The sequence below is a fragment of the Diuraphis noxia genome, unplaced genomic scaffold, assembly GCF_037042655.1.
Source record: "Diuraphis noxia isolate RWA-SAM2 unplaced genomic scaffold, SU_Dnox_SAM2 contig0001, whole genome shotgun sequence".
Classification (NCBI taxonomy): Eukaryota; Metazoa; Arthropoda; class Insecta; order Hemiptera; family Aphididae; genus Diuraphis; species Diuraphis noxia.
The window spans coordinates 7,053,659-7,079,293 of NW_028301711.1; the positions used below are offsets into that span (position 1 = coordinate 7,053,659).

General features: G+C 27.6%; 1 protein-coding gene across 1 annotated transcript; it reads right to left on the reverse strand.

Annotated features, from left to right (window-relative positions):
• Positions 1 to 2,506: 2,506 nt before the first annotated feature.
• Positions 2,507 to 20,286, reverse strand: LOC107165330 (uncharacterized). The gene is made up of 20 exons (XM_089223942.1): positions 20,283 to 20,286; positions 20,081 to 20,215; positions 18,864 to 19,019; positions 17,465 to 17,526; positions 17,246 to 17,372; positions 16,611 to 16,696; positions 16,104 to 16,518; positions 14,471 to 14,646; positions 13,496 to 13,625; positions 11,190 to 11,338; positions 8,607 to 8,756; positions 8,072 to 8,522; positions 7,003 to 7,538; positions 4,114 to 4,325; positions 3,792 to 4,018; positions 3,467 to 3,675; positions 3,021 to 3,340; positions 2,818 to 2,941; positions 2,631 to 2,726; positions 2,507 to 2,524 (listed from the first exon to the last, which is right to left on the reverse strand). Exons 1-20 carry the CDS (start codon positions 20,284 to 20,286, stop codon positions 2,507 to 2,509), a joined length of 3,783 nt encoding a protein of 1,260 aa, XP_089080068.1.
• Positions 20,287 to 25,635: the final 5,349 nt, after the last annotated feature.

The window sequence follows — 25,635 nt, forward strand, 5'->3', positions numbered from 1 at the left end:
ATTAAATAAAAACATAGTATTGATTTATTTTAACAATAATATGTAGGTGATTCATTACAATCCGAAAAGATTTAACACTGCTATGATTTATATGTATTTTATAATGTATATAAATGTTTATGAGTTTGAGAAATTAATTGTCATTATTTTCATGATATTAAATATTAACAGTAATTTTAGATGTATTTAAATGTAATGACGGTAAGTTGAGTCAAAGTTCTCAAATTATCAATACACAACTAGAAGCCAGTTAAAAATTTAACAGAAAAACATAATAAAATAAATTATGCATTTATTACCTTAGAATATAAAATCAAAACTATTCACCAAGTGGAGTTGGATAAAAGAAATAATAACAACAGAAATATTTATATTTACACTCACTATAGAATCATTACAAACGAAAATATTGTAGGTACATAGATGCTGCAATAGAATAAAAACATAGCCCTAAAACCACTTAATACACGATTATAAAGTTAATTAATTCAACAGTTATCAAACGATATACCTATGTACCTTCTTTAGGATAATACAATTATTATACATTCACTTCTAAAACAGCAAGATAGTCTCACAGCCATATAGTAAATAATCTTTGTGAGTTGTGTAAATAAATAATGATGGCATTCATTGTACACCTGTAAAAATAAAATAAAAATATTTTTTTAAGAACGATATTCAAAAGTATTCAGAATAAATAGATAGGACAGGTTAGTACTTATTCGAGAAAGCTTTCTTTCATTTTCGATTTTTACCATGCCTAAAAATTGCTTATCACTCAGATGGGTTTCAGAAGTTTCAAATATGGAAAATAAGTAAATAAATAAAATCATACAAAATTAGAAAAGATTATAACGTTGTAATTTATAAAATGTCAATTTTAACTTTAAATATCCAGTATTGGTTTTGTGGCCAGTTTAAAAAATATAAATTAATAAATATAATAAATAATTGTTGATTCCTTTTTTTGATTTTACTGTGATTTTTATCTTTTACATATCATCAAGAATATGAATAAAATGTGAACCTATGATAGTGGGTTTACAGTTATATTTTCAAACACCAACGCCTAAAAAGTCATTTTAGTTCAATGTAGGGAAAGTGAATTTTCATTTAGCAATATATAATAATATGATTCATGGGGAATAGATAAAAATGAAACTTATATTTTGCATTTTTAATGTTTTCGATTTGATGAGTTTTTTTAATTTTTTTTCTCTAGATTTATGGAAAAATTAGTAATTTAAGAAAAAAAAATAAAAATTTAACAGGTCTAAAATAATTGAACTCAGAATATATTAATTATAATTTAGCACAGTCTCAGTTTTGTTGTGTATCTCTAATTTTTAATCTTTGAATTTATCGTATTGTTTATTATATTTTCTTTGTAAGTATTAAATTAAATTGTTCGGATTAAAATAAATAAACATTTTTATTACGTTTAAAGACCATTTATTTATTTATTTCATAATATAGATTTATACGTCAACTAACTGTACTAAAAAAATTGAATAAAATAACATGATATAATACACAAATTGTTTGAATTAAATAGAATTACAAATATTCAATAAAAAAAAATCATTAATATAGGAGGAAATGTTAGAAAAATATTACTTGTTATAGCTGCATGTCGAGGTCCAATTTACTGGAGCCACTTAATGTAATATCTCAAAACCTTAGGCTGAACTTTCCTTTTTGGCATTCTTTTAAAATATTTTTACTATATGTTTCAAATTCTTTGAGCTGGGTTATCTTGAATCTCCTATCAATATAAAAAAGCCTCTACGCATCGACCTTGGTCTGTTAGGAAAGGTGCTTCTAGGAAGATTTGTGCTTATGGCTCTATGTTAATCTTCTGATTTACGGTTGCTGTTTTCAAATAACTTAGAACACGCCTAAACCGAAGTGATATTTTAATGTTTCCTAAAGCGTCACTAAGGATGATTTTCGCCACAATTTGAATTGCTCTGAATAATTGATTAAAAGATTTAGGTGAGATTCAAAAAATTATGTGATCAAACTTGTTCGCATAATTATCTCGAGTGGGTACTTTATCAAAAATGGCATCGAGGTTTAAGGATGGACAGAATGAATGGTATTTGATATTGCTTAGTTCAAAACAATGGGATGGTTTTGGCTATCTGAGAATTTTCCTAAGAAGTGCTGTATGAGCATTGAATTAAATTTTATAGCTTCTTTTATGCACTATTTTTTATATATATGTATAATTTTATATATTCATTTTTTCACTAATCCCCCCTCCCGCTTGTAAAGACCAAATAAAAATATGTATGATGTATTATCAAAAAATCACAACCAACATGAATTTATGATTTTATCATAATAATTTTTCAAATCAAATCTAACAAAATATATAAATAACAATATAACGTGCTGTTATTACTTACCAATAATTATAGAATTTGAAAGTTCGAATGACGATTTCATCTTTGAAAATATGTGAAAAGCTTGAGTGTTTAATAGATAGATACATCTATTTCTATTGAACGTTGCCATGCTTAAAAAAAATCAATTTAATTTAATTTGGTTTTCTAGAAAACTATGTCGTAATATTATGATATTATAAATGGAAATCTGGCATTAAAATAATAAGTATTTTTTACTTCGGTTTCGTTTTGGTCATCACAATTGGCATGTTGATAGTTGCTTTTGAGTAGTTCATGAATAAGTATATTTTGAAATTCAATTATTCCATCAAACTTTGAAAAAAAATATAGAATAATAATTCATTATCTTAACTTTTAATGAAAATACATTTCAAGATGTAGCAATAAAAATGATAATATTTACCAAACACTTTTTTTTGGAAATTTTAATTTTCTTAAATTTCTGCTTTAATTGTTTGTATTTTATTACATTAATTTCCATTGTTTCTGCTGAATGAATGAACGAAAAGCATTCTAAGCATTTCCATCTGCGGTAAACAAAAACATTGTTAATTAATAAAAACAATGTTTATAATAGATTAAGGAAACAAATAACAGTTTTCTTACATTGTACAATTCATTTCTTTTAATAATTCACGGGAAGGTCTTTTTTTCTTTTCTGCGAACGTGTTACATACGGGACATTCACATTTTATCATTGAACAAATAAATTTTAAATCGACCAGTTTGCCAGAAAGTTTGTCAAATATTTTCCTTTGATATCCTGATATATCGAGCGATTTTATTGGAGTTTCTTGTAGTGTGTGTAATGCAGGCGTTGGTTCAGTGACGCCGTCAAAAGCTTCCAGTACATTTAGTAAATGATTCTCATTACTCGAAGCATGCTCTTCGACATTTGTTTGCAGTTTTACACCAACTGGACTAATCTAAAAATATGTTTTTTTTCGAAAAAAGATGGCAAATTATTTTCTAAGACAAGTAAGTACTTGAATGTAGTAATCTTTTTAATATAGTATCTATGCAATATTTATCATGCAGCTATAAGTACTTACTCTATCAAAATGTTCGTTCAAATACTTTACTTCCATAGACGGATGTCTCAACTTGAAATGTTGTTCTAACGCTTCATAATTGCTGTGATTATTTTTACAAATAAGGCATTTAAACATGTTTGATATTTTATGAACTATTGATAGGTGTGCAAAAATTTGGGTTGTTGAATACTTGATACCAGACATACATGCATTGCATTTCCATTCACCTGTTGGCTGATCTATTACAAGTATTGTGAAATAAGTAATAAATATTGTTATAATTTTACGTAAATTTACATACAGAGTACTTATGAGCTATTTATACAAATTGACTATACATGACATATACACGAACCTAGATTTTGACTTCTAATTGTGACTATATTGAATTTATTATCGCTTGTTCTAAGCTGATGTGTTATCTTCTGGTGTGATTCTATATGCAAAGGATTATAATGAATGTAATCACAATACAGACAAATGTATAAATCGATACCATGAAAATGAAAATGTGACTCCAAATCATATAGACTTTTAAACCTTACAATTGATGGCCTACAGTGTGGACATCTATAAAAATGTATAAAAAACATGTTATGATGAATTTGAAACTCGTTCATAAAGTAATATTGTGGTGTTACATGTAGTAACTTAGTCATACTTACATATAAAAATAAAACTTTGGATGATCATATGTATGGCGTATATGGCGCTCCAGAATTTCCATATTCTCACCAATATAATTACAATCGTATGGACATTTAAAAAGCTTATCTCTTGGAACGAACTGGGGAAAATTATTTCCTGGCTGGCATGATGAAGATTCAGTAGTTGATTTTAATATTAAATCATCTACACTATATTCAACTGTTCTTATCTGAAAATAATGTTTACACTTCTTGTAATATAATACCATGAATTATGCTGGAATTATTATAAAGAAAGTAAATTAAATTGATCTATTCAAATTTTAATCTTTTCAAATAATTATCTAAAATTATGGTTTTCAAGTGGAAATACTACCTTTTCATTTTGTTTTACTTCAAATGAACTGCAGGATGGATTATTCACAAGCTTGGACGCAGTATCTATAGGCATTGGTTTATTCGACAAATCCGACATATATAGTTCTACTGTATGCCAGTTCAAGTGTAACACTAGATTAGATCGCAATTTTGTGTGGAACTCACACAGTAAACATCCTATGGGATTCAAGAAGACTGGTGTTTGTGGAATTTTGTCCATTGCATTAGGAGTAAAATACTTATCCATTTTACTTAGCGGAATAGTATCGTATAACCTATGGCAGCTAGGTTTTTTTTTATAGTCTACGACGGCGACGTTCTATAATTTGTAAGAATAATAATAAAAAAACAAAAATTACTTTATTATATTATAATTGTAATTGGAGGATTCGGGTTGCCTAAAACGAGGCTGAGCGTTAAATAAATCAGATAATTTAATATAAAGATGTAATATTATAATAAGAAACGGTAAACTTAATTCAGCTACACATTAAATTTTTAATATACCTAGATACTAATAAGACCTATTATCTATTTTTATACTAGGCGACACTGGAAGAAAGTTATTGTAATATATATATGAGTCAAATTTAAATTCCTAGTATTTTATTCTACTATAAAAACTTATAACTTATTGAAGTTATTATAATGATATATGAATGCAGTAGGTTTAACTAGTGGCTTCTTTCATATTTTACTAGTGAGTGGTAAACTTTTTGCTTTCTATTTTAAAAATAATGGGTTCTTTCTCCCACAGTTTTTAATTTTTTCAATTTAATGAATTCTTTAGAGTATTTCTGTGTTGTTGAACTTGATTGGAACAGGTAGTTATCATTTTATCTAAGTATTTCTTTCCAGTATTAGGTATTAAAATATTTAGTGATATTTTAAAATTAATAAAATTATAAGTCTGTAAAAATCTTTAGTGTCGCATCAAGTATATTTTCAGCATATTTTGGTGTACACCAAGGTGGATTCTTATTTATATTACTGATTTTGTTCTCATTTGTTGTCAATAGTGTATGTAATATCTTGATTGCTTATACATTACTTTTATGTCACTTTTAATACTAATAAAAATATTTGTTTGTCATCAAATCTCTACAATTATTCATTTTTGAATGATAATTATAAACTAATACGGATGTTTATTTGAATAGCAAAGGGCATTTAATTTTGACTTTTTAAAGTATAGATTAGATTAATTTGTTAAATCTGCAACAATTTGGAGCAGTAATTTTATCACACGATAATTGAGCGGTGACATTTCAACTTTCAACCAATGATAATAGAACACTACACTAAGAAAATATTTAGTCCACATCGCATTTGATCCCAATACAAGTTTACGCACATCATGTTTATTAAAATAGATTCAAATATTAAACCTCATTAAAATACACCCTTATAATGTACCTATTATGTATCAAATTTAAAACGTGTCAAAACATCCCCAAACATGTAACATTTTTTTTTTGTATCTTTATTTGTACCTACTTAGAATTTCTTGGTGATATATCATATATGTCCAGCAGTTAAGATTTTCATCTTAAGACGAAATATAAAATCACTTAAATATTAAATTGATATAATCTATGCCATAAATTATAGCTTGACTTAAGTGGAAATTAAAACTTGATTCTTTTTTTGGTCATTCTAGTTTGATAAAATGCATTAATACTTCTTCAAAGACAATAAAAAATTAATCTGGATTTAAATTTAGTTTTATTAATTTTAAATCACAATGTAGTTTATTGAGTGCTTTCTTTTTTGTCCAGTTACAAATTATTTATCAAAAGTATAATATTATAATTTTATATTATATTGTACATAAATATAATTAACAAAATGTGTTGGAACATGATGAAAATGTATATTCAACTAACTAATGTTTCGAGTATACCAAAATTAGCACTGCAAAAAAGAAATTCCTTTTCAATGTCTTCTTGGATAAATTGACACCAATCAGAATTTTTTAATGATTGCAACTAGACGAGTACTGAAATAACTACGGGAAATTGATGGTAGGTAGGTACGCTTCAATTTTTGTCAAAGTTAAACATTTTAGTATTTTTAGTTATCTTAAGGTTGGTGTCAAACATATAATAAATAATAAAATATAATTTTAACTAATACATTTATCTACTAGCTCAGAACTGTATACATATGAGAAACCTTGTACAATTTGATTAGAAATAACAATAAAATTAAGCAAAAGGAAAGAAATATTCTTAAAGTTATATTTGTCTATAAAATGTCATTTTTTGATGAAAATTCGCTATCATAACTCGTATCTAAGATTTAAAAAAATAAATGGTTTATTCTATCGTTTATTTTTGTATAGATTTTGCCGTTTCCGTTATTTTTTGTTTGATTTTCCGCATTATTTAACCTATTTAAATTCTTATTTTGACCGATTTTAAGCCATATAAAAATGTATAGATTTATATAGAAACTACCTTTAACGCTGAAGATAAGAACACATTTTCTCATCCAAAAAACTCTTAGTTCCAAAAATGATATACTAACATTTATGCTCTCGTTGGAATGTTTTCTTTTTGTGGTTTTCTGTTGTTGTTCTGATGCATCCGGCTCACATTTAATCTCCTGTTTTAAGGTATTCTTAATAATCTCAGTTGTAGTTGATTGAGAATCATCATGTGTATTAATAACTTTAGAGCGTTTCATACTGGTGAGATTCATATTATTAAGGACTTTAGAGTAAAATTTGTTATCGTTTGCTCGTTTTTGTCGTTTCAAAACCTTATCCTCGCAAACCAGAAAACGGTCTTTCTTAATATCAGTCGCATTAATATCTACAGGCACGAACTCGATGTTGGAAATATTATGAACTTCTTTTACGTGGCTCTTGGCAATAACACTAGATGGTAAATCCAAGTTGCAAAAAGTGCATGTAAAACAGTTCGAAATGATGAGTTTTGGAAGTTCAACAACATCAAATGTCGACTCCGACTGTGCTAAGCAGAAAGTACACTCTATGGGAGTTTCTGTAGGGCAATTATTCAAGTGATCTTGATACGTAATACCTACTGGGATGATTTTATCTGAAATGAATGCAGTTAAACAATTTTAAAAGTTAATGTTAAACTTAATCAAGTCGAATTCAAAGGCGTAATTACGATGTTGTGCCATCGGGATTAAAACTGAAGCATTTTTTGATAGAAAACAGATGATATATTTTTTATAGATTTATATTTACTATAATAACTAAACTATTAAATGGATTCCCCAATTAGGTAATGACATTAAGGTGACTTTGCAAAAGTTATTTAAGACTTTGAATTATAATTGCATATCAATTACATATTTTATATTTTTCCATATTAACTATTAAATAAATCCCAACCATACACTAAATCACTCTTACGATAATGTTAACCTAATATAACAAATATTAGGTTAATATAAAGAAGAAAGATAATCATTCACATAAAATGTATTATAGTTGATTGATAAAATAATTACTCTAATACGATTATGTATTTTATTTATAGAATAAGAACTTCTTTCATGCGATTTAGTCCGTACACGCTTCACCTTATTTGCGCCTTTGAATTCTATAAAAAACGAAACGTACTACTATTTTTATTAGAATTAAACTTGCACTGATCCATTGATTCGTCGGATGAAAACCTTAAGTTTGTAATATCATAATTTAAGAGTTGGGATGAATGTTCTTTGTTTTTTCCAATTGAAGACCAAACTTTGGAAATTCGTTGTGGAACGTTTTTTTTTGTTACGTCAGATATAACCATATTTTTTTTGTTATCAATAGCCGGTTTAAGTGTGTTTTTTGATGAGCAAACAGCTGTGTTAGTACTTTTTCTTGAGAGCTGGGTAGTATTTTCAACCTTGAATATTTTTGTATTTGTACAAGTGTCAATGAGATCTGCTTGACATTTTTCGTTAATTTGATTTACTTCTGTATTAAGATCTATTTGTGATTTAGAATTCACAATTTTGATTATACCAGCAGGTATACATTTCTTTATATTTAAAATTTTAAGATTTTCAATTTTTTTGCCGTCCTGCAATATAGAATCGTAAAACATATCGATAATTATTATTATTTTATACTGTTATTTATTGCACATTTTTAATAATGTACTAACACAAAAATCGTTTATCGGACGTCGCTCCAAGCATAAAGGTTCATATTCAAAATGCTCCATTGCTAAGTGAATAATCATCAGATTGATAAATTCAGCACCAAACAAGCAGAAAATACATTGATATGTGTTAATACTGTGCAAATTGAAATGCTGAAAAATATAAATCATAATTTATTAGAAATAATTATCTAAATTGATTGTAACCAGTACATTATTATTGTAATTGTGCTGAGCATCATCGAGTTAATTAGTAAAATATTGAATTAATTTTAATTTATAAACTTAACTCGATAGTTCGATGTTTTAGTTAATAACTTAAACATAACTCATTTATTTTTACTTTAACTTTATTTAAAATAATAGTTTATTAACTGTCCCACTTGAGTTTATTTTGAATTTGTAGAGTATCTAAAAAATATTTTTGTTTGCTAACGTTTATAATAATTATAAGCTTGTTGAATACAAGGAATATAATACGAAAAATGTTTATTTGTAATTTATAACTATTCATGAGGATTTATTATTTTTATTTATTTTTTTATTGATCATAAGCCCAACAACTGTTTGTAAATGGAGGGGGAGGGGGTGGTTTGGAATACGTAATGTATGGGCGGCAAGGATTTGTTACTAAAAACCTAAGCGTTCACACATCCGGCAGCTAGCAACACCGGTCAAGTACGTACTGTAGGTACACTGAGAGCATTTCCGCAGTTAAGCGTACGACCACGCCACACTAAATCACAATTTCTTATTTATATTTATATATAAATACAATTTATCATATTAATTATTAATCGACATTAATAATAAGGAGGAGGAAATTAGTTGCCCATATAAAGACATTAATAGTCATGATAGTATTTTAGTCCACGAATTATATTCTTAATACTTATTAATATGACTTTTATGGATTGTATATTAATTTAATTTAGTCATATTAACGAGTTAAAAAAATCAATAACATGTCTAGCCTTGATTATTATACATAATTTACTTTTTTTAGAGATACTTGAAAATTTAAACATTTGTCTCAGATTGTTAATATAAATTTAAACATTGATTAAACTTGAGTAAAATTAAATAATTTTAAGATAAATTATATATAATGTTACATAAAATGAAAACAATTATTGATTAAATCAGAAATATAATAAATTACAGAGTTCCTGTATTCTATTTATAAATAATATTATATTAGAATGTGTTAGTCAGAGTTCGATCAATGGATGAATTCTCCACACTCATATTCATGTATGTAGGTATGTTCTAATTTATTTATTTATGTAACAATAATTACACAGAGTTGTGCCGTGGGAGGCCTTGGCATACACCCCGGGCACATGGTTTAAAGGGGCTCCAACAATTTTTTTTTATAATATTTTAAACTTAAAGACAGTGAATATTTTTAATTTTTCCCTGTGTGCCAAATCTTAACGGTGCCGGCTCTGTAAGTAACAACTGTATACAATTTGTTGGCGCCTTATAAACTATTCAAACTGCCCGTGAAAAGCGACAATTATACTGTTGGATAACCCTGGTTGTTGTATATCAAAACAGTTTACTGAAATCTCATTGAAAACTTCAAGTGTAATTAAGAGGACGCCACACCCGCATGTGTTGTCTTCGTCTTTCAAGTGCGTAACATGTCAAATTTTATGCTCAGCAGTTCCAATTTAGCTCCGTTAGTTTACAACTTAGAGTAAATTGACCTCTTATAAGAAATAAAGGTAACATTATTATCTAGGTTTTCACCGAGGCTTTTTATTATACTTCAATTTTGAAGCAACTTATGAGTATTTATAAAACTGTAAATTGCTTGTATATCTTAAAATACTCATAACTCACTTCAAAATTGAAATATAATAAAAAGCCTCTGTGAAAACCTAGATAATAATGTTACCTTTAATTCTTATAAGAGGTCAATTTACTCTAAGTTGTAAACTAACGGAGCTAAATTGGAACTGCTGAGCATACAATTTGCCATGTTACGCACTTGAAAGACGAAGACAACACATGCGGGTGTGGCGTCCTCTTAACGATTTTTTCATAAACCTTTTGACTGTTTTATTTTTATTTTCGTTCTCGTTCGGCTCCGTGGTTACAGCAACATGTTACGTGTTTCTTGGTCATCTCATGTTTTCAAACGTAAACGTTCATAATATATTCATTGTTGTCTTCAACACAATTTTGGTTTTCTTCATATAATATTGTCGCGCGCACTAATCATTTAACCTCTGACAGTCTGACCATAGGTAGGTACTATATTATTCAACTATGGTAAATATCGTTCGTATTAATTATCTATTCACTCATTTATATGAATTTTCAATTGTCGTTTCGACGTGGTAATCCGTCGTATTTGTATGCTGTCAAAGGTACCTATCATTATTATTTATTATACTTAAAAAGTTAAAAGTAAACATACAATTCACCTTTTACCATTCTATTTTTTTTTTTTTATATATATCAAAAAACCATATAAATTAGACAAGCTTGCTATATTTAAAAGTCTTTGAGGTCATAACACAGTTATATACTTTTAATATAAACTAAATCGGTAATATAAATAAATTATATGCTTACTTTAATGAATGATGTCGGATTGAGCGACACAAATCCACTTCTATCGCGTTTATCACAAATGTCACAGTAAAATTGGTCACAATTTTCATGATCCTGGTTCAAATGGTATAAGAAATCACTATTCGTATAAGAATAAAATGCACAGTTTCCTAAATAAGCCAACATCAAATTTAGTCTTCATCAGTGAGAAAATATAAATTTTTGACAAGAGTAGCATTTTAATAATTTTAAACCATTTGTTCTTTTATGACACACTACTCATGATTTCAAATTAATGCTGAATTTTTTAAAAATATTTCTTATACAATATGGTTTCATGTCGTACACCACAACATTTATTTTAATTTTTTTTTTTTATCCTTATAATAATACTTTTCTGAATGATAACATACAATTATAATTTCATATTCTAAAGCAGAATATTTTTCTGAGTATTTAGGGACATAAAAATTAAATTTCAGAAGTGCGTATAGTGTTTATGATTATAACTTCATCAGTATTTAAAGTATATAGATGAGCGTAACGTCGGGTTGAGATTTTTTGGGCCACCAAGATTTTAAATTTCTATCGGCCCTAGACAAAAAATGTAGTACCTTATTTTTTATTTTATTTACAACATTCAGTCAAAAAATTCAAAAAGATATATTGATTTTATAAATATTTTACAAACTGTGCATACATTTTTGATTACTTAATTTGCAAATTATGTTAAGTTTGACGTCTATTAAACATTTTTATTATATATATATTTAAGATTTGAATATTATAAGTTATGAATAAGTTAAAAATATATGATCTTGACATTGACTATTCATCGTTAAATTTTCGAATTCTTATCAGTTTTTTTTTTTTGCTATTCAAAAACTAATAAATTATTGTCACAAACACTACAAATTTGCTACAAATATTTATTTTTGAATTTTCTATTCCCGGTACAATTTTATCATATTAAATAATATAATATAGTATAATTGTCGTATTGATAATATTATTAGTTAGCAGACCTGCGCGACACCAAGTGTAGGTACATTAGTGCGGTATCCACTTGTACAATTTTAAATATTCACTTTTACGAGGAAATTTTTACTTATATTTTTTCTGAAATGGAATACCCAGTACATTAATTTTCAGCACAGATATATTTAATTAATTTAATCTATAGTACAATTGACGCATTTATTGTTATTAACTATCAATTTTGATTTATATATTATACCATTCAATATTATTTCACTAACCAGAAAGAGTAGATTATTTTCTTAAAAATGAAAATGGCCCCTTTTTTTGGCTACCAGCACAATTTTTACGTAGCCCAACGAAATTTTTTTCGGAAGCTCGACATTTCAATTCGGGGCTGTATGAGTATGAGCAGAGTGTAGTAATACGTGGTTATCCCACAAAATGTTGGTCTCTAACTTAAATCATCAAAACTATAAATACTAATTTCTCATAAGCTACTCGACCTAAGGTTTAATTTCAGTAACAAAATGGTTATTAAATCTTATACAGAAAGTTTCTTAGGTACTAAGTTCAAAACTTGGTGTATTTGTGAAATGTAGTTCTTGATAATACTTTTTTCAGATTTTAATAATAGAATCAAATTCCTAAAGTTCAGTTAAAATAAAATAAAAAGATAAACAGCATTTTATTTTATTTAAAAATATTGTTTATCTTTTGTATGCTTTCAATTTCAATATGAAATATTTTTTTTTTGTCAATATGTTTTTAGAATTTTTTTTCATTACGGCCATATAATAACTACAAAAAGTCTACGTGGAAACTTATTTTGTCGAATACGAGAAGAAAATTAGTCAAAACGAATCTAAAATAATTTAAATAGATTAACTATGTATAAAACACTTCCGAATCCAAATAATAGTTATAAAAATGGTTTTAAGGACTTTAATTTTAATTATTCAAGGATGATATCATGATATAATATGTATGTTAAATTAGAGGTGGGTCAAACTCAAAAATATGATCTGAGCTGAACTCAATATCGACTTCAAAGTTTAATACTACCTATACTAAACACAACACGAGCTTTTGAATTAAATTACGAACCAATCTTTTTAATTTAATGTCAAACCAAAGTATAACATTTTCTTTTTGTTTGGATTCTTTTGACGTGTTCGACATTTCAAACTTTTTGTTCGAGTTCGATTCGATTCGGGATTTTTAAAAACTATAGGTTTGGCATTCGAACTTAAACCGAATACCTAAAGTTCAGTTCGATTTTTCAAACTTCAACTCGTCCTAAGTAATTAAAGTTCATAAACTATTTAAAATTAATTGCCGACACTCACCGATGTTACAAACATAACGCAACACGAATTTGTTAAAGTCCACCACCTTTACAATTTCTTTTATGGTGCCATAAACTGCCAGATCCTGGAGTTCTAATATCGAAGGTTTCTGTTTGTTGTGAATCATATACTGAAAAAGAACAAAAAAATTAAAGAATAAAGTGCCATGCTATTCAATATTTTTCCTCTGCAAGGAAAATTGAGGAATAATAGAAATAAGATATGTTTTTGGATATTGTTATAGTGCAGTATGATTGTTAATAAAAATTATAAAAAAAATTTGATTTCGTGGAATCATTCAGAAAAATGGTATCCAGCCCAAAAATATACTTATGTCAAAAATATTGGTATAACAGTATTATGGATCGAAATACTATTTCCAAAAAAAAATCTACAGAAAAAAATTAATATTTTTTTTTAACTTCATAACTATTCATTAGCTGTTTAATGAATTTAATGCAAATATCGTTTTGCAAAACATAGAACATACATTTTGGTATCAAAAATATACTTTCTGATAAAAATGATAAACCAAAAATAATTATTATCTCGATAATTGAAAATTAATCTTGATAGATTTCTAAGGAAAAATCTTGTTACTATCATTTTTTATCTCCATCCGATTTAATCTCGTTATTAAAGGATTAAATAATTTTTTGAATGAATTCTAAAATTTGTATCGATTTAAATACAATTTTTAAAGTATTTCATACGAGACTATTAAGTTATTAATTTCTATTTCAAGTTAAAGGTACAAGACTAATTGAAATTCCTCAATGGCGCGGGATTTAATGCTAAGGACCAATTAAATGTTGTTCTGCTTTCTGCTGCCACCCTGTTGCAATGTAGGTAAAAATATTTTTTTACAGAATAGTATTTTTAGATCATAGATATTATGGAAGCATTAATTTTATACTTACATAGGTACATTTTAACATTTTAACCGAATATACTTTGAGTACTTTGACTACATACCTGGTGAATTAGAACATGAGACGCCGTGTAGGCACGGTACAAACAGTACTGACAGAAGTATTTTGAAAAACTATGATCGTCAAAGATGTGTTTAGTCAATTCGTTTACGTTATTCACACCAAACGACTTGAAGCAATACATGCATGTCATAAACTGGCGTGTTTCTTCCTGGCTTTCTAAAATGATAAAATATGGTTCTAAAAATGTTTAGCTTTCGTGTTAATTCAATTTGTGTGATTATTATTATTGGTCAATAACCATTAAAAACAGCCAGTATCGTCTTAAAAACAATTATGACACAAGTACAAAAAATGTGAGCAACTGTGTAGGTACCTACAGATTTGCTATAACTCAGGTGTCTATAATGGTAACGTTAGATTTGAATTAAATAAAATCATCGTATACGAAAAACGATACTTATCGTCTACCAGCCTATTATTAATATAAATTATTATGTTATTATTATTATTATTATTATTATTATTATTATAAATACATTTCATAATAATGTTGGATTTAAGGTGATTTACTTTAGGTTTATCAATACAATAATAATTTTAATTATTTTATATGATAATATACTTTAAAAGACTTAAATATCCACCAAAAATATTTTTAAATTGCAGCAAAATAATTAAAATCATTATTTTTTGTATAAATATCTAATTTCGTAATTTGGATTTTAAATGCTTGTAAAAAAAAAATCGGTCATATGGATTTTTAGTAATTCTCAACTGCTATTAATACAGCTCATAAAAAAATTTTTAAACGTAGATTTTAATAAGTTATATATTAATAATTACAACAAAAGTAGAAAACTGTTATACTAAATTTTGTTAATTTATTGGTGAATATCCAATGTTTAATTTCAAACGCTCGTAGAAAATATATTTGTCTCACTGCAATCTCTTATTTGTTAAATGCAGGAAAATCTATGGTGAATTTTTTATTAAATTTCAAATTTTAGATATACAAGTACATAGATGAATTTCAAAAATATTAATGAATTTTTAAATCAAAATAATCTGTTAATTTTTCTGATTATGAAGAATTGTTGTCAAAGTTCTAACTTTAGGCAATCACAAATAAGTATTGTAGAATAATACTTAATTTTTTTTTATATCCATTCACAACTCATATGGAACCTTGTGTTGAATGTTCAAGTTTTTTCGAAAATAATCAAAAAAAAAATTTTTTTTTAATATTTTATTTGTTTTCTTTAAGTTTGCGTTTTAAGTAAAACTACTGGACATTTTTTACTTTTGGACCCCAAGGTTTCAACTAGATTCACTCTTCTACTAAAAAAGGATGTCGAGGTAGAAAATTGAAGAATTTTTGCCACCATTTTAAGCTATTTTTCCACGATTATTGATCAAAATGTTTTGTTCTGTCAAAAAGCTTAAAAATGAAATAAAAATAAAATTGTTTACATTGGACTAAAAAAAAAAATTACAGTAATTTCGCAAATATTTTACATTTATTTACACTTATATTTTTTTTTAAGTTAAAAAACAAAAAGTTAAACTCTTTCAGTTCCAAAGTCACCTATAATAATAATATTGTAAAAACAGTGTCTCATAGAATAATATAGTATTTTTAAGTTAGTAAATTACGGCAATCATGTAAGTCTTACTTGCATCCTTTCTTGCAATATGACAGTGGACGTTTATGTGGTACAAGAAGAATTTCCATTGACTGAAAACTGCATTGCATTTTTTCCCCGAGCATTTATAAAGGCCGACTTGATCAGCAATGGTCGTCATTTTGTCACTTAGCCATTTAGTCTGTTCATGGTCCGCAATCATGCCTTTTAGGTTTCGGAAATATTCTTTACTGTAACTTGTGTCAACCAACTTATAGGATATACCATCATCGTCGGTACATTCGCCATTGTTGATGATCTGTTTTCCCGGTCCGAGGTGTCCATCGGGTTTCAACTGCACGATATCGCATTGTATTTTAATATCCTCCCACTTACTAAAGAATTCATTTTCTGTGCTTGGGTTACACGTACTAAGGTTATTGGTTTCATTATCCTCAACGTCTGACTAAATCCGTGAGCAAAAAAACACCAACATTTAAAATGCATGTTTTCAAAATATAAGTTTCTGATCTGCATCAGCTCAATAATATTATTTACCTCTGATGAATTTGAAGTATCGACAGCCGATGGACTTAAATTTGGGCTATTTCCAATTTGGTAAGCTTGAAATATCTTTGCTGGTTCTGTTGAGTAATTTTACACTTATATAGATGAGCTTTAGAAGGTTAATGTTCTAAAAATGGCGCTAACATAAAAGTGGATATTTTACATCTAAAAATATTGCTATTCTAATATCAATTCAAAAATCAATATAATAATCAAATAATTATTATAAATGTGAAATTTACAAACTATGTAAATAAAAAACTAAAATTAAATACCAAGTTAAAGTATTGTGTGTTATCTAAAAGTTTTTTCTAATTTAATATTAAAATATAAAATACTAGTAAACCTACAAAAATTGTAATATTATCCACCAGTGGCGTGACGAAAAGGTAATCGAGAGGTTTTAAATGACATTTAGTGTTATGTTAATTAATCTTATAATATGGTTCTAAAATTGCCTAAGAGAGGAAATTTTCCCATGTAATGATTTTTTATAAGACACTGTTAAGAGACTGAGTCACTCGTAGGTGGATGGGTAGTCATAAAAATATATATTTGCCTCTGAAAATTCTTTAGTTCACCATACCACTGTATGTTGCCCACAATACGTGTACAATTAAACTTACCAAATCCATTATCAAGCGTAATTTTTATGTTATTGTCTGTTATGGATTTCAACAAGGGTAGATCTGTGACTTTAGAAACTAAATGGTTATGTTTGTTTTTAAATCTCACAACTGCTGGTAAACCATTCTAAAAAAACGTAATATACGAAAATCATTTAGTTAAAGTAAACATGATTAACGTTTTCAAGAGAGTTAATAAAATAAAACAAATATATTCACTTTCAAAAAAGAATCGCATTTTTTTCCTCTTATAGTCGAGCATTTGATTTTTATGTCAATCTCTGATTGACACCCAAATTTGTTTATTTTAAAATTTTTATCTTGTTTTTTTAAAAGTTTAAACAAACCATTATGAAGACATCCAAAGATCTTGCTATAGTAATTGCGTTTGAAATAGAATATGCATATTATTATAATTGTTAATAAAATGTCACTATTTTCTAATTATTTCACTAAACAATTATTGACGTTCAGATTCATTTTTACACTGCGAAAATATGTATTAACAATTAATGCGATACTTACCAAACGTCATATTTTCTGGATTTAAAGGATTTTAAAACGCGCCAACTTGTTTGTGTTCGTTGTGAATATAATTGGATGAAGTTGAAAATATCATCTTCAGTGTGTAGATTAACACGAAATACACTGTGTTTAATTTTGATTATATTATAAAAATAATCCATCTCAAAATGTTCACCTTAGGAAAATAATATAAATTCCATATTATGTAATTATCTAGTCACAATTCATATTAATTATAGTTATCTGTGACATGTATACAATTTTTTTTAATATTATGGCATATAATTGCAGCATTCAAATAAAAATAAGTAACATTATTAAAATGTTCAAGGAATTATATTAGTATTACCTGATTATAAGAAATTTCCACTCATTTTAAATTATTAAATATTATACCAGATAATTTATCTGAATTTAATACAACACCTGCGCACATATTATTATGTAGATTTTCTGTCACTACTTATAATAATTGATACCTAGATTTAACTATGAAATAAACAATAATATAAGAGGGGTTTATCAATGAAACATCGTATTTAAAAAAAAATGGTACATTTGCCTAATTATAATAATAATAATCAATAAACAGGTATTGATTTGGGTGTGCAGGATTGTGGCCATAATCGAAATTTTTTTAAATACGATGATTGAGCCACTAAAATTTTAAATTTTTTTACAAAAGGTGCACCACTCACTGCGGTGATTGCAGGGTCACTATCTTAAACGATTTTTATTATTTAATCTGATAAGCAGAAGTTTAGGTTAAAATTAGATACGTAGGAATATTAAAAACCAGGAAACTAACTTCAATAAAAAATAGAAAAACGAAAAAATGAGGGAAACCCAGGTTTTTGATTTCTGAATATCTGTATCTCACTATATTAATATCAAATTAATTAAGGATAACTATACTAATATTATGCTACTAGGGAAGGAACTTTTCGCAAAAATTATATTTTTTTGGTCATTTATTGATTAAGCATAATATACTTAAATTATATGTATATCGTGGTAACAAAAAATCGTTAAAACGCTCAATGAAGATCATTTCAATGTTCGTTTTTATATTTTATTTTTATTTTCAACTCACCGACATTTTGCACGTCAGTGGGTGGTTTGTCAGCGGACAAAATGTCGTCATCGGTCAAACACTCAACATTCGGCAATTGGCCGTCATCGTCAATAAATTCGCTTATTTTAGTGTCCTGATTTTCTACAGAATGGACATTTTTGTCGTTGTTTAAACCTTCGAAATATTTTTAAAACAATAAAGTATGTATGATTGGTTAATTTTTAAATAACTAAACACCATAACATGTTGGATACCTTTATTCAATTCACTTGCGTTACATGTTTCAGAATCTTCATTCAAAATGTAGTTCATAAATAAAGTATCCACAGATTCTTCTGTGTCCGTTCCATTATTTGAAAAAACAAAGCCATTATATTTTAATGAATACTATTAAGAAACTAGTTCATTATAAGGTGATCATAGTATTTTTTTTTAAATAAATGTTAAGATAATTTCCATATAATTTCTAAATTAATATTTACTACACTCAGTTATTTACATAAATTTTTTATTGTTGTAAAACCTATACACAGCAGATATTATAAATAAATAATAAAAAAAAAGAACATAAAGCAACACGGAGCTTTATATTATATTGTATGTACTTAGTAGATTCCACCCATAGATTAAAGATCTTATTAAATAATCGTTTTGATTTATATTTTATTTATTTATTGCTGTTGTTGTCATGTATAAGAAATAATTGGATAAGAAAAATTACGAAATTCTATTAAAATAAAATAAAATAAAAATCATGTCAATAAGTATATTTTTTTACATTGACAACACTGCATGAGCTTGCACATTTATTTTTAATTAACTCAGAGACAATCATTATTCCGTAAAAGACTCTAGTGGTTTTAATATCACGAGACTATTGGACCATAAAACTCAATGGAAAGTTCTGCTATGGATCAAAAAAAAAAAATAATTATAATTATAACCATCTAGTTTATGCATTGGAGTTACTTAATATGAATCAATAAAAATATATAAATAATTCTATTATATAATTAAACATAGAAATGCATAAAACGAACATATCACGCTGATGAAATAGATATAGCCTCATAGGTAGGTAATTCTAATAATTGTATAGGTACTTAAAAATTATAGGAAAAGTGTTGGTCGAGTAAAACAAAAATAACTATTCAAGGAAAAAGCATTAGTTGATTTATTCATTACAGTATGAATAAGCAACTTATATTTTTTTACATGTAAGCTTCTTAACTCACCGTCTGATTTCCTGTCACCAATAAAGGAATCTCTCGGGGATTGGCTATCATCCTCAAATGGTGCATTTAATATTGTTTCATCTGAGCCAATGTCAATAATTAAACGATGTTTGTCATCTAGATCTTCGAATTGTTCTAAAATATTTAATCACGATTAGTTAAATAATTGTTATTGACGATATGATATTTTAGTATTACACACCCATTTTTGGTAAGCTCAAATTGTAATTGAATTCACTTGCATCACTTGATCTAGAATATTCATTTACAACTTCTTCTGAAAATTTAATAAATGATACTTCTTTTTTTACATCCAATATGGAGTTATATCCACGACCCAATAAAAAAATTCATATTTAAATGAATACGTATTTAATTGTTCATCAATATCACTAATATTTTTGAATTTTCAATGTCAATACTCTTTTAAAATATTATGCAATTAACATTCAAAATAATTTATTATCTAACAAACAACATTATTAAATTATAAATGATCCCGTCTAGGTATCAACAATTTCAGCTTAGATTTATCTAGATAAATAATACTTATGGATTACGTTACCTAGATAATGATTATACAAATATAAGTTAATAAAAAATAGCTACATTTCATTTTATTTTCAAAAAGCAAAAATGTTAAGTACCTAAAGCATACAACTATAAACCTCAAAATAGGTATGCATAATGTTATACGTATTAAACAATCAATAGTTATTTAAAATCTAACTTAGTACAATACTAATAGCCTACCAACTGAATATCAATTTTAATAAGTCTATTCTATAAATAATTATTTACTAATTCATTTTAAATAATATAATAATTGTATAAACGTATTTACGCTATTTGTGTTTAATAACTCTAAGTGTAATAAAGTTGCATTCATTTGTTTTAAACATGCGTAATTATTTCACCTTAATTAATAATTATACTTACTCAGTTGTATTAGTTAATTTTAACTAACCAAAGCTAGTGTTATCAATTTATTGTGGTAAGGGCCTAATGGATTATTATAGACAATCATAAGAGTATTATAATGAAGTGGTAGCGATCCGATTGTCAGAGGAAGCGGATCCCTCTTCTGTAATTAATGTCTAATTTAAAATAAAAAGAAGTATTTAATTATAGTTCCAAATTTCTTCTATAACAATACGTATACAATTCTATAACCTACATTCTAACCTACGTATACGATTTTGAAAAAATGAATACACTATAATGGTATACCTAACGTCACGAGATTATAATTTTATAACTAAAAAGAATTTAAATAAAAATAAAACAATCGATGTTGTAATATAAACTAATAGATAAAAGTTACAAATAATAATAGAAGTCATAAAGATATGATAAAATTTAAAGACGATTATTCTGGTGTATGAATTATAAAATATGAAAGTTTAATTAAGACTATTGAAATTAAAGTAAAGAGTAAGACTGTTATTTATAGAATTAAATTGAGTTTATGTTGGAAGGCCGACGATTGAACTAATATTCTGTATGATTCAGAATGCGGAGAATTACACTTTATAGTATTAGTAGATTTTGAGAAAGCGTTTGATAGAATTATGAGAACAGTATTATAGTTGGTGTTAACGTTAAGTATATTTAGAAGAAGCAAAATTTAGAATAGTTGTAGATTTTCGAGCACTAAATAAAATAACAATAAACGAGTATAACCCACTAGGTACCTAACATAACCGAAATATTAGACCATTTAGGACAATGTAATTAATTTAGCATACTAGATCTTGCATCCGGGTTCTATCAAATAAAACTCGATGAAACAAGTAAGGAGTATACTGCCTTTTCGACAAATCAAAGTCATTATAAATTCAAAAAGATGGCTATGGGTTTAAAAACATCGCCTTCTAAATTTCAACGACTAATGAATAACGTAATGGCTGGAATCATAGGTATTAAATATTTAGTTTATTTAGACGATATAATAATATACGGGAAAAATTTAGTTGACCATAATAGTAAGTTACGTGACGTATTTGAACGATTACGAAAACTTAAAAATACAACCGGACAAATGTGAATTTCTAAAACAAGAATGCTTATACATAGGACACATCATTAATGAAAACGGTATAAAACCCGATCCAAATAAAATTAAATCAGTACGAGAATTCCCAATACCAACGAATGTAAAAGAAGATCATTTCTGAGATTTTCCGGATACTACAGAAAATTTATAAAATCTTATAGTTTAATAGCAAAGCCAATAACAAATTTATTAAAAAAGGGAGTTCAATTCACCTGGGAACCAAAATGTCAGGAAGCTTTCGATAAATTAAAAGATATTCTTTGTTCTGAACCAATATTACAATATCCAGATTTTACTAAACCATTTATAGTCACTACTGACGCAAGTGGAAAAGCTTTAGGTGCAATACTATCACAAGGGGAAGTGCCACAAGATTTGCCTACTGCATATGCATCTAGAACTTTAAATAAAAGTGAACATAATTATAGCACAACCAAACTTGAGTGTTTAGCTATTATATTTGCAGTAAAAATATTTAGACCATATTTATACGGTAGGAAATTCATTATATTAAGCGATCATCGCGCACTTTCATGGCTATTTAACTTAAAATACCCACTATCAAAGCTCGCACGATGGCGAATACGATTACGAAATTAAATATAAACCCGGAGTTCAAAATGCAAACGTAGATGCGTTATCGAGAATGTATACTATTGATGAAATAAAAAGCGAAAGTTATCCAGTATTTTTAAATAAATTCGAGACACAGCTAATAACAAATAAAAATATACAGGAAGTACAAGGTAGTCTAATAGAAGTACCTGCTGAATATCATAAAATAGATATTCGAAGTACCTATTCATTAAGTAAACATATTTTTCAAAGCAAGAAAAGACTTAGTTGAAATACATATAATTTTTTGTGATAAAAAAAGAATATAATATAATAGATACTCGTATAACTTTTCAAATAATATATAATATAATGTATGTTAATGAAAAATATTTAAAAAACTGTTAATATACATTGGTATCTTCATGGAAGAATACTTAATCTATTTAAATAACATAAGATATATAATTAACAATTAAGGTTCTCCGATTAGCGTCACCCTATTCCTAACTGCTATTAATGACGTTACCAAAATAATAAAACTACCCACACACATAAACATATTTGCCGATGACAATAATATGCACCGCAAAGGGAATAATAAATCCATTCTAGAAAACATTCAAACGAGCTTAGATATCATAAACGATTGGGGCAAAACTAATGATTTTAACTTTGCTCCCAGTTAATCAAAATGTATAGTTTTTCAAAGAAAACCAAAAAAGCTCCCAAACTTGAAATAAAACTTCACAATATAATCATGCCCATAATCAAGAATGTCAAAATCTTTGGAATGACCTTTGATAAAAACCTGAACAGGAAAAAACATATTTTCATGCTTAAGACCAATGCTTGACAACTAACATCATTAAAATATTAGCAAACAACAAATGGGGAGCATAAAAAGAAATATTTCTTAATGTATATAAAGCACTCATTAGATCTAAAGTAGATTACGGTTCCATCATGTACGGCAATGCCAAAATTTCTATGTTGGCCAAACTTGAAACAATCTAAAACACAAACCTACGACTAATACCAGGTGCATTTAAATAATATTCTTTTAATTAGTGATTGATTTTTAAGCGTCTTTACTATTCTTCATGATTTAATGTTTTAAATGTAATGTGTCTTTGTTTAATTATATTTTTATTTGTTTATCCGAAACTTGGTTAAGTAACAGTTTTTTCGATAATGAATTAGGTTTAATTAATTATACTGTATTCAGATGTAATCGTAATAGTGATACTAGCAATTGTTATAGAGGTGGCGGTGCTCTCATTGCCATTCGTAACGATGTTCTTTGTGAGTTATTACCTACCACAGTCTATAATGTTGAGCATTTATTTGTAAGATTCTATGTATAAAATGTCACCTTTGTTGTCTGTTCCATCTATATCCCTCTTAATAGCCCGGTTCTCGTCTATGAGCCATTTATGTCAGCTGTCCAAGCTACTATCTCTCTCAATCCAGGTTGTGTATTCATAATCTGTGGTGACTTCAACCTTCCAGATACCTCATGGTCAAACGATTATGGTATAATCTATTGTTCATCTTCAGGCCCTAGAGAGCAATGTGTTCGCGAAATATTTGCTTTCAATAATTTTTTCCAGCTCAATGGGGTTTCGAATCATTTTGGGGGAATCCTTGATCTGGTGTTTTCCAACAACTGCAGTGTTTTAGTAGAAAATTCAGAAGTTGTATCTGTTCCTTGTGATCCATATCACCCTGCGCTAGTAATCAATCAAATTTCCCTTTGGCCGGGACCATCCACTTCTTGACAACTCCCATAAATACTTTAATTTCCGTCGTGCATGCTATCCGGACATATGTTCTTTCCTTTTGTCCTTCAACTGGCTTGTAACTATTGTGTCTCTAGATGTGAATCAAGCAACCAATGCATTGTATGATCCTCTGCATTTTTGCGTTTTGAATTTTGTTCCTGAGGTCAGTTATAGTCCTTCTAAATTTCCAATGTGGTTTTCTAAAGACCTCAAATCTATAGTCATTTCTAAAAACCGGGCGCAAGCCAAGTATAAAGTTTCCCGTTGTCCCAGAGATTATAACGAGTTTTCTAATCTCCGGGCACGCTATAAATATGAATACAAAAGGTGCTATAAATCGTTCATAACTCAAACTGAGTGTAAGCTAAAAACCAATCCTCGGTCTTTTTGGGACTTTGTCCGGAAAAATAAATCCAGTGATGGGATTCCATATACAGTTCATTTTGACAAAAAGATTGGTTCTGGCCCTGAATCAGTTTCTAGCCTCTTCTCATCTTATTTTAGCACCGTTTATGCCACTCCCTCTTCCAGCCAAACTCCTGTTATTTCCTTTTCTCATTTTAACCTACCAAGTAATTGTTTCTTTACCACTAATGATGTCGAACTGAGTTTGTATATGCTAAAACTTCTAAGTCGGGTCGTCCTGATGGTCTGCCTGGGACGTTTCTATATAACATAAGATCCGTTCTCTGCTTTCCTTTATAGTTGAAATTTCGTCGCTCCCTTGGCACGGGAACCTTCCCATCTATGTTCAAGATTAGCTCAGTCACGCCTGTATTTAAGACTGGTGATAAAACTGATGTTAACAATTATAGGCCTATTACTATCCAAAATCATATTGCCAAAATCTTTGAACTGCTTGTTCTGAGTATACAGCCTTAAGTGAATTCTATCTTAGTTGATGAACAATACGGTTTTAGACCTAGCCGTTCTGCTATTACGAATCTAATAGTTTTTCATAATTTTATATTGGAGGCCGTTGAAAACCGAACTCAGGTGGACGTTATTTTTACAGACTTCTCCAAAGCGTTCGATCGTGTAGACCATAAAATACTAATTAAAGTTCTATATAAAGCTGGATTTGGGGAGCCCATTCTTTCTTGGTTCAAATCTTATTTATCTGATAGGGTCCAATATGTAAAAGTCTTAGGTTGTAAATC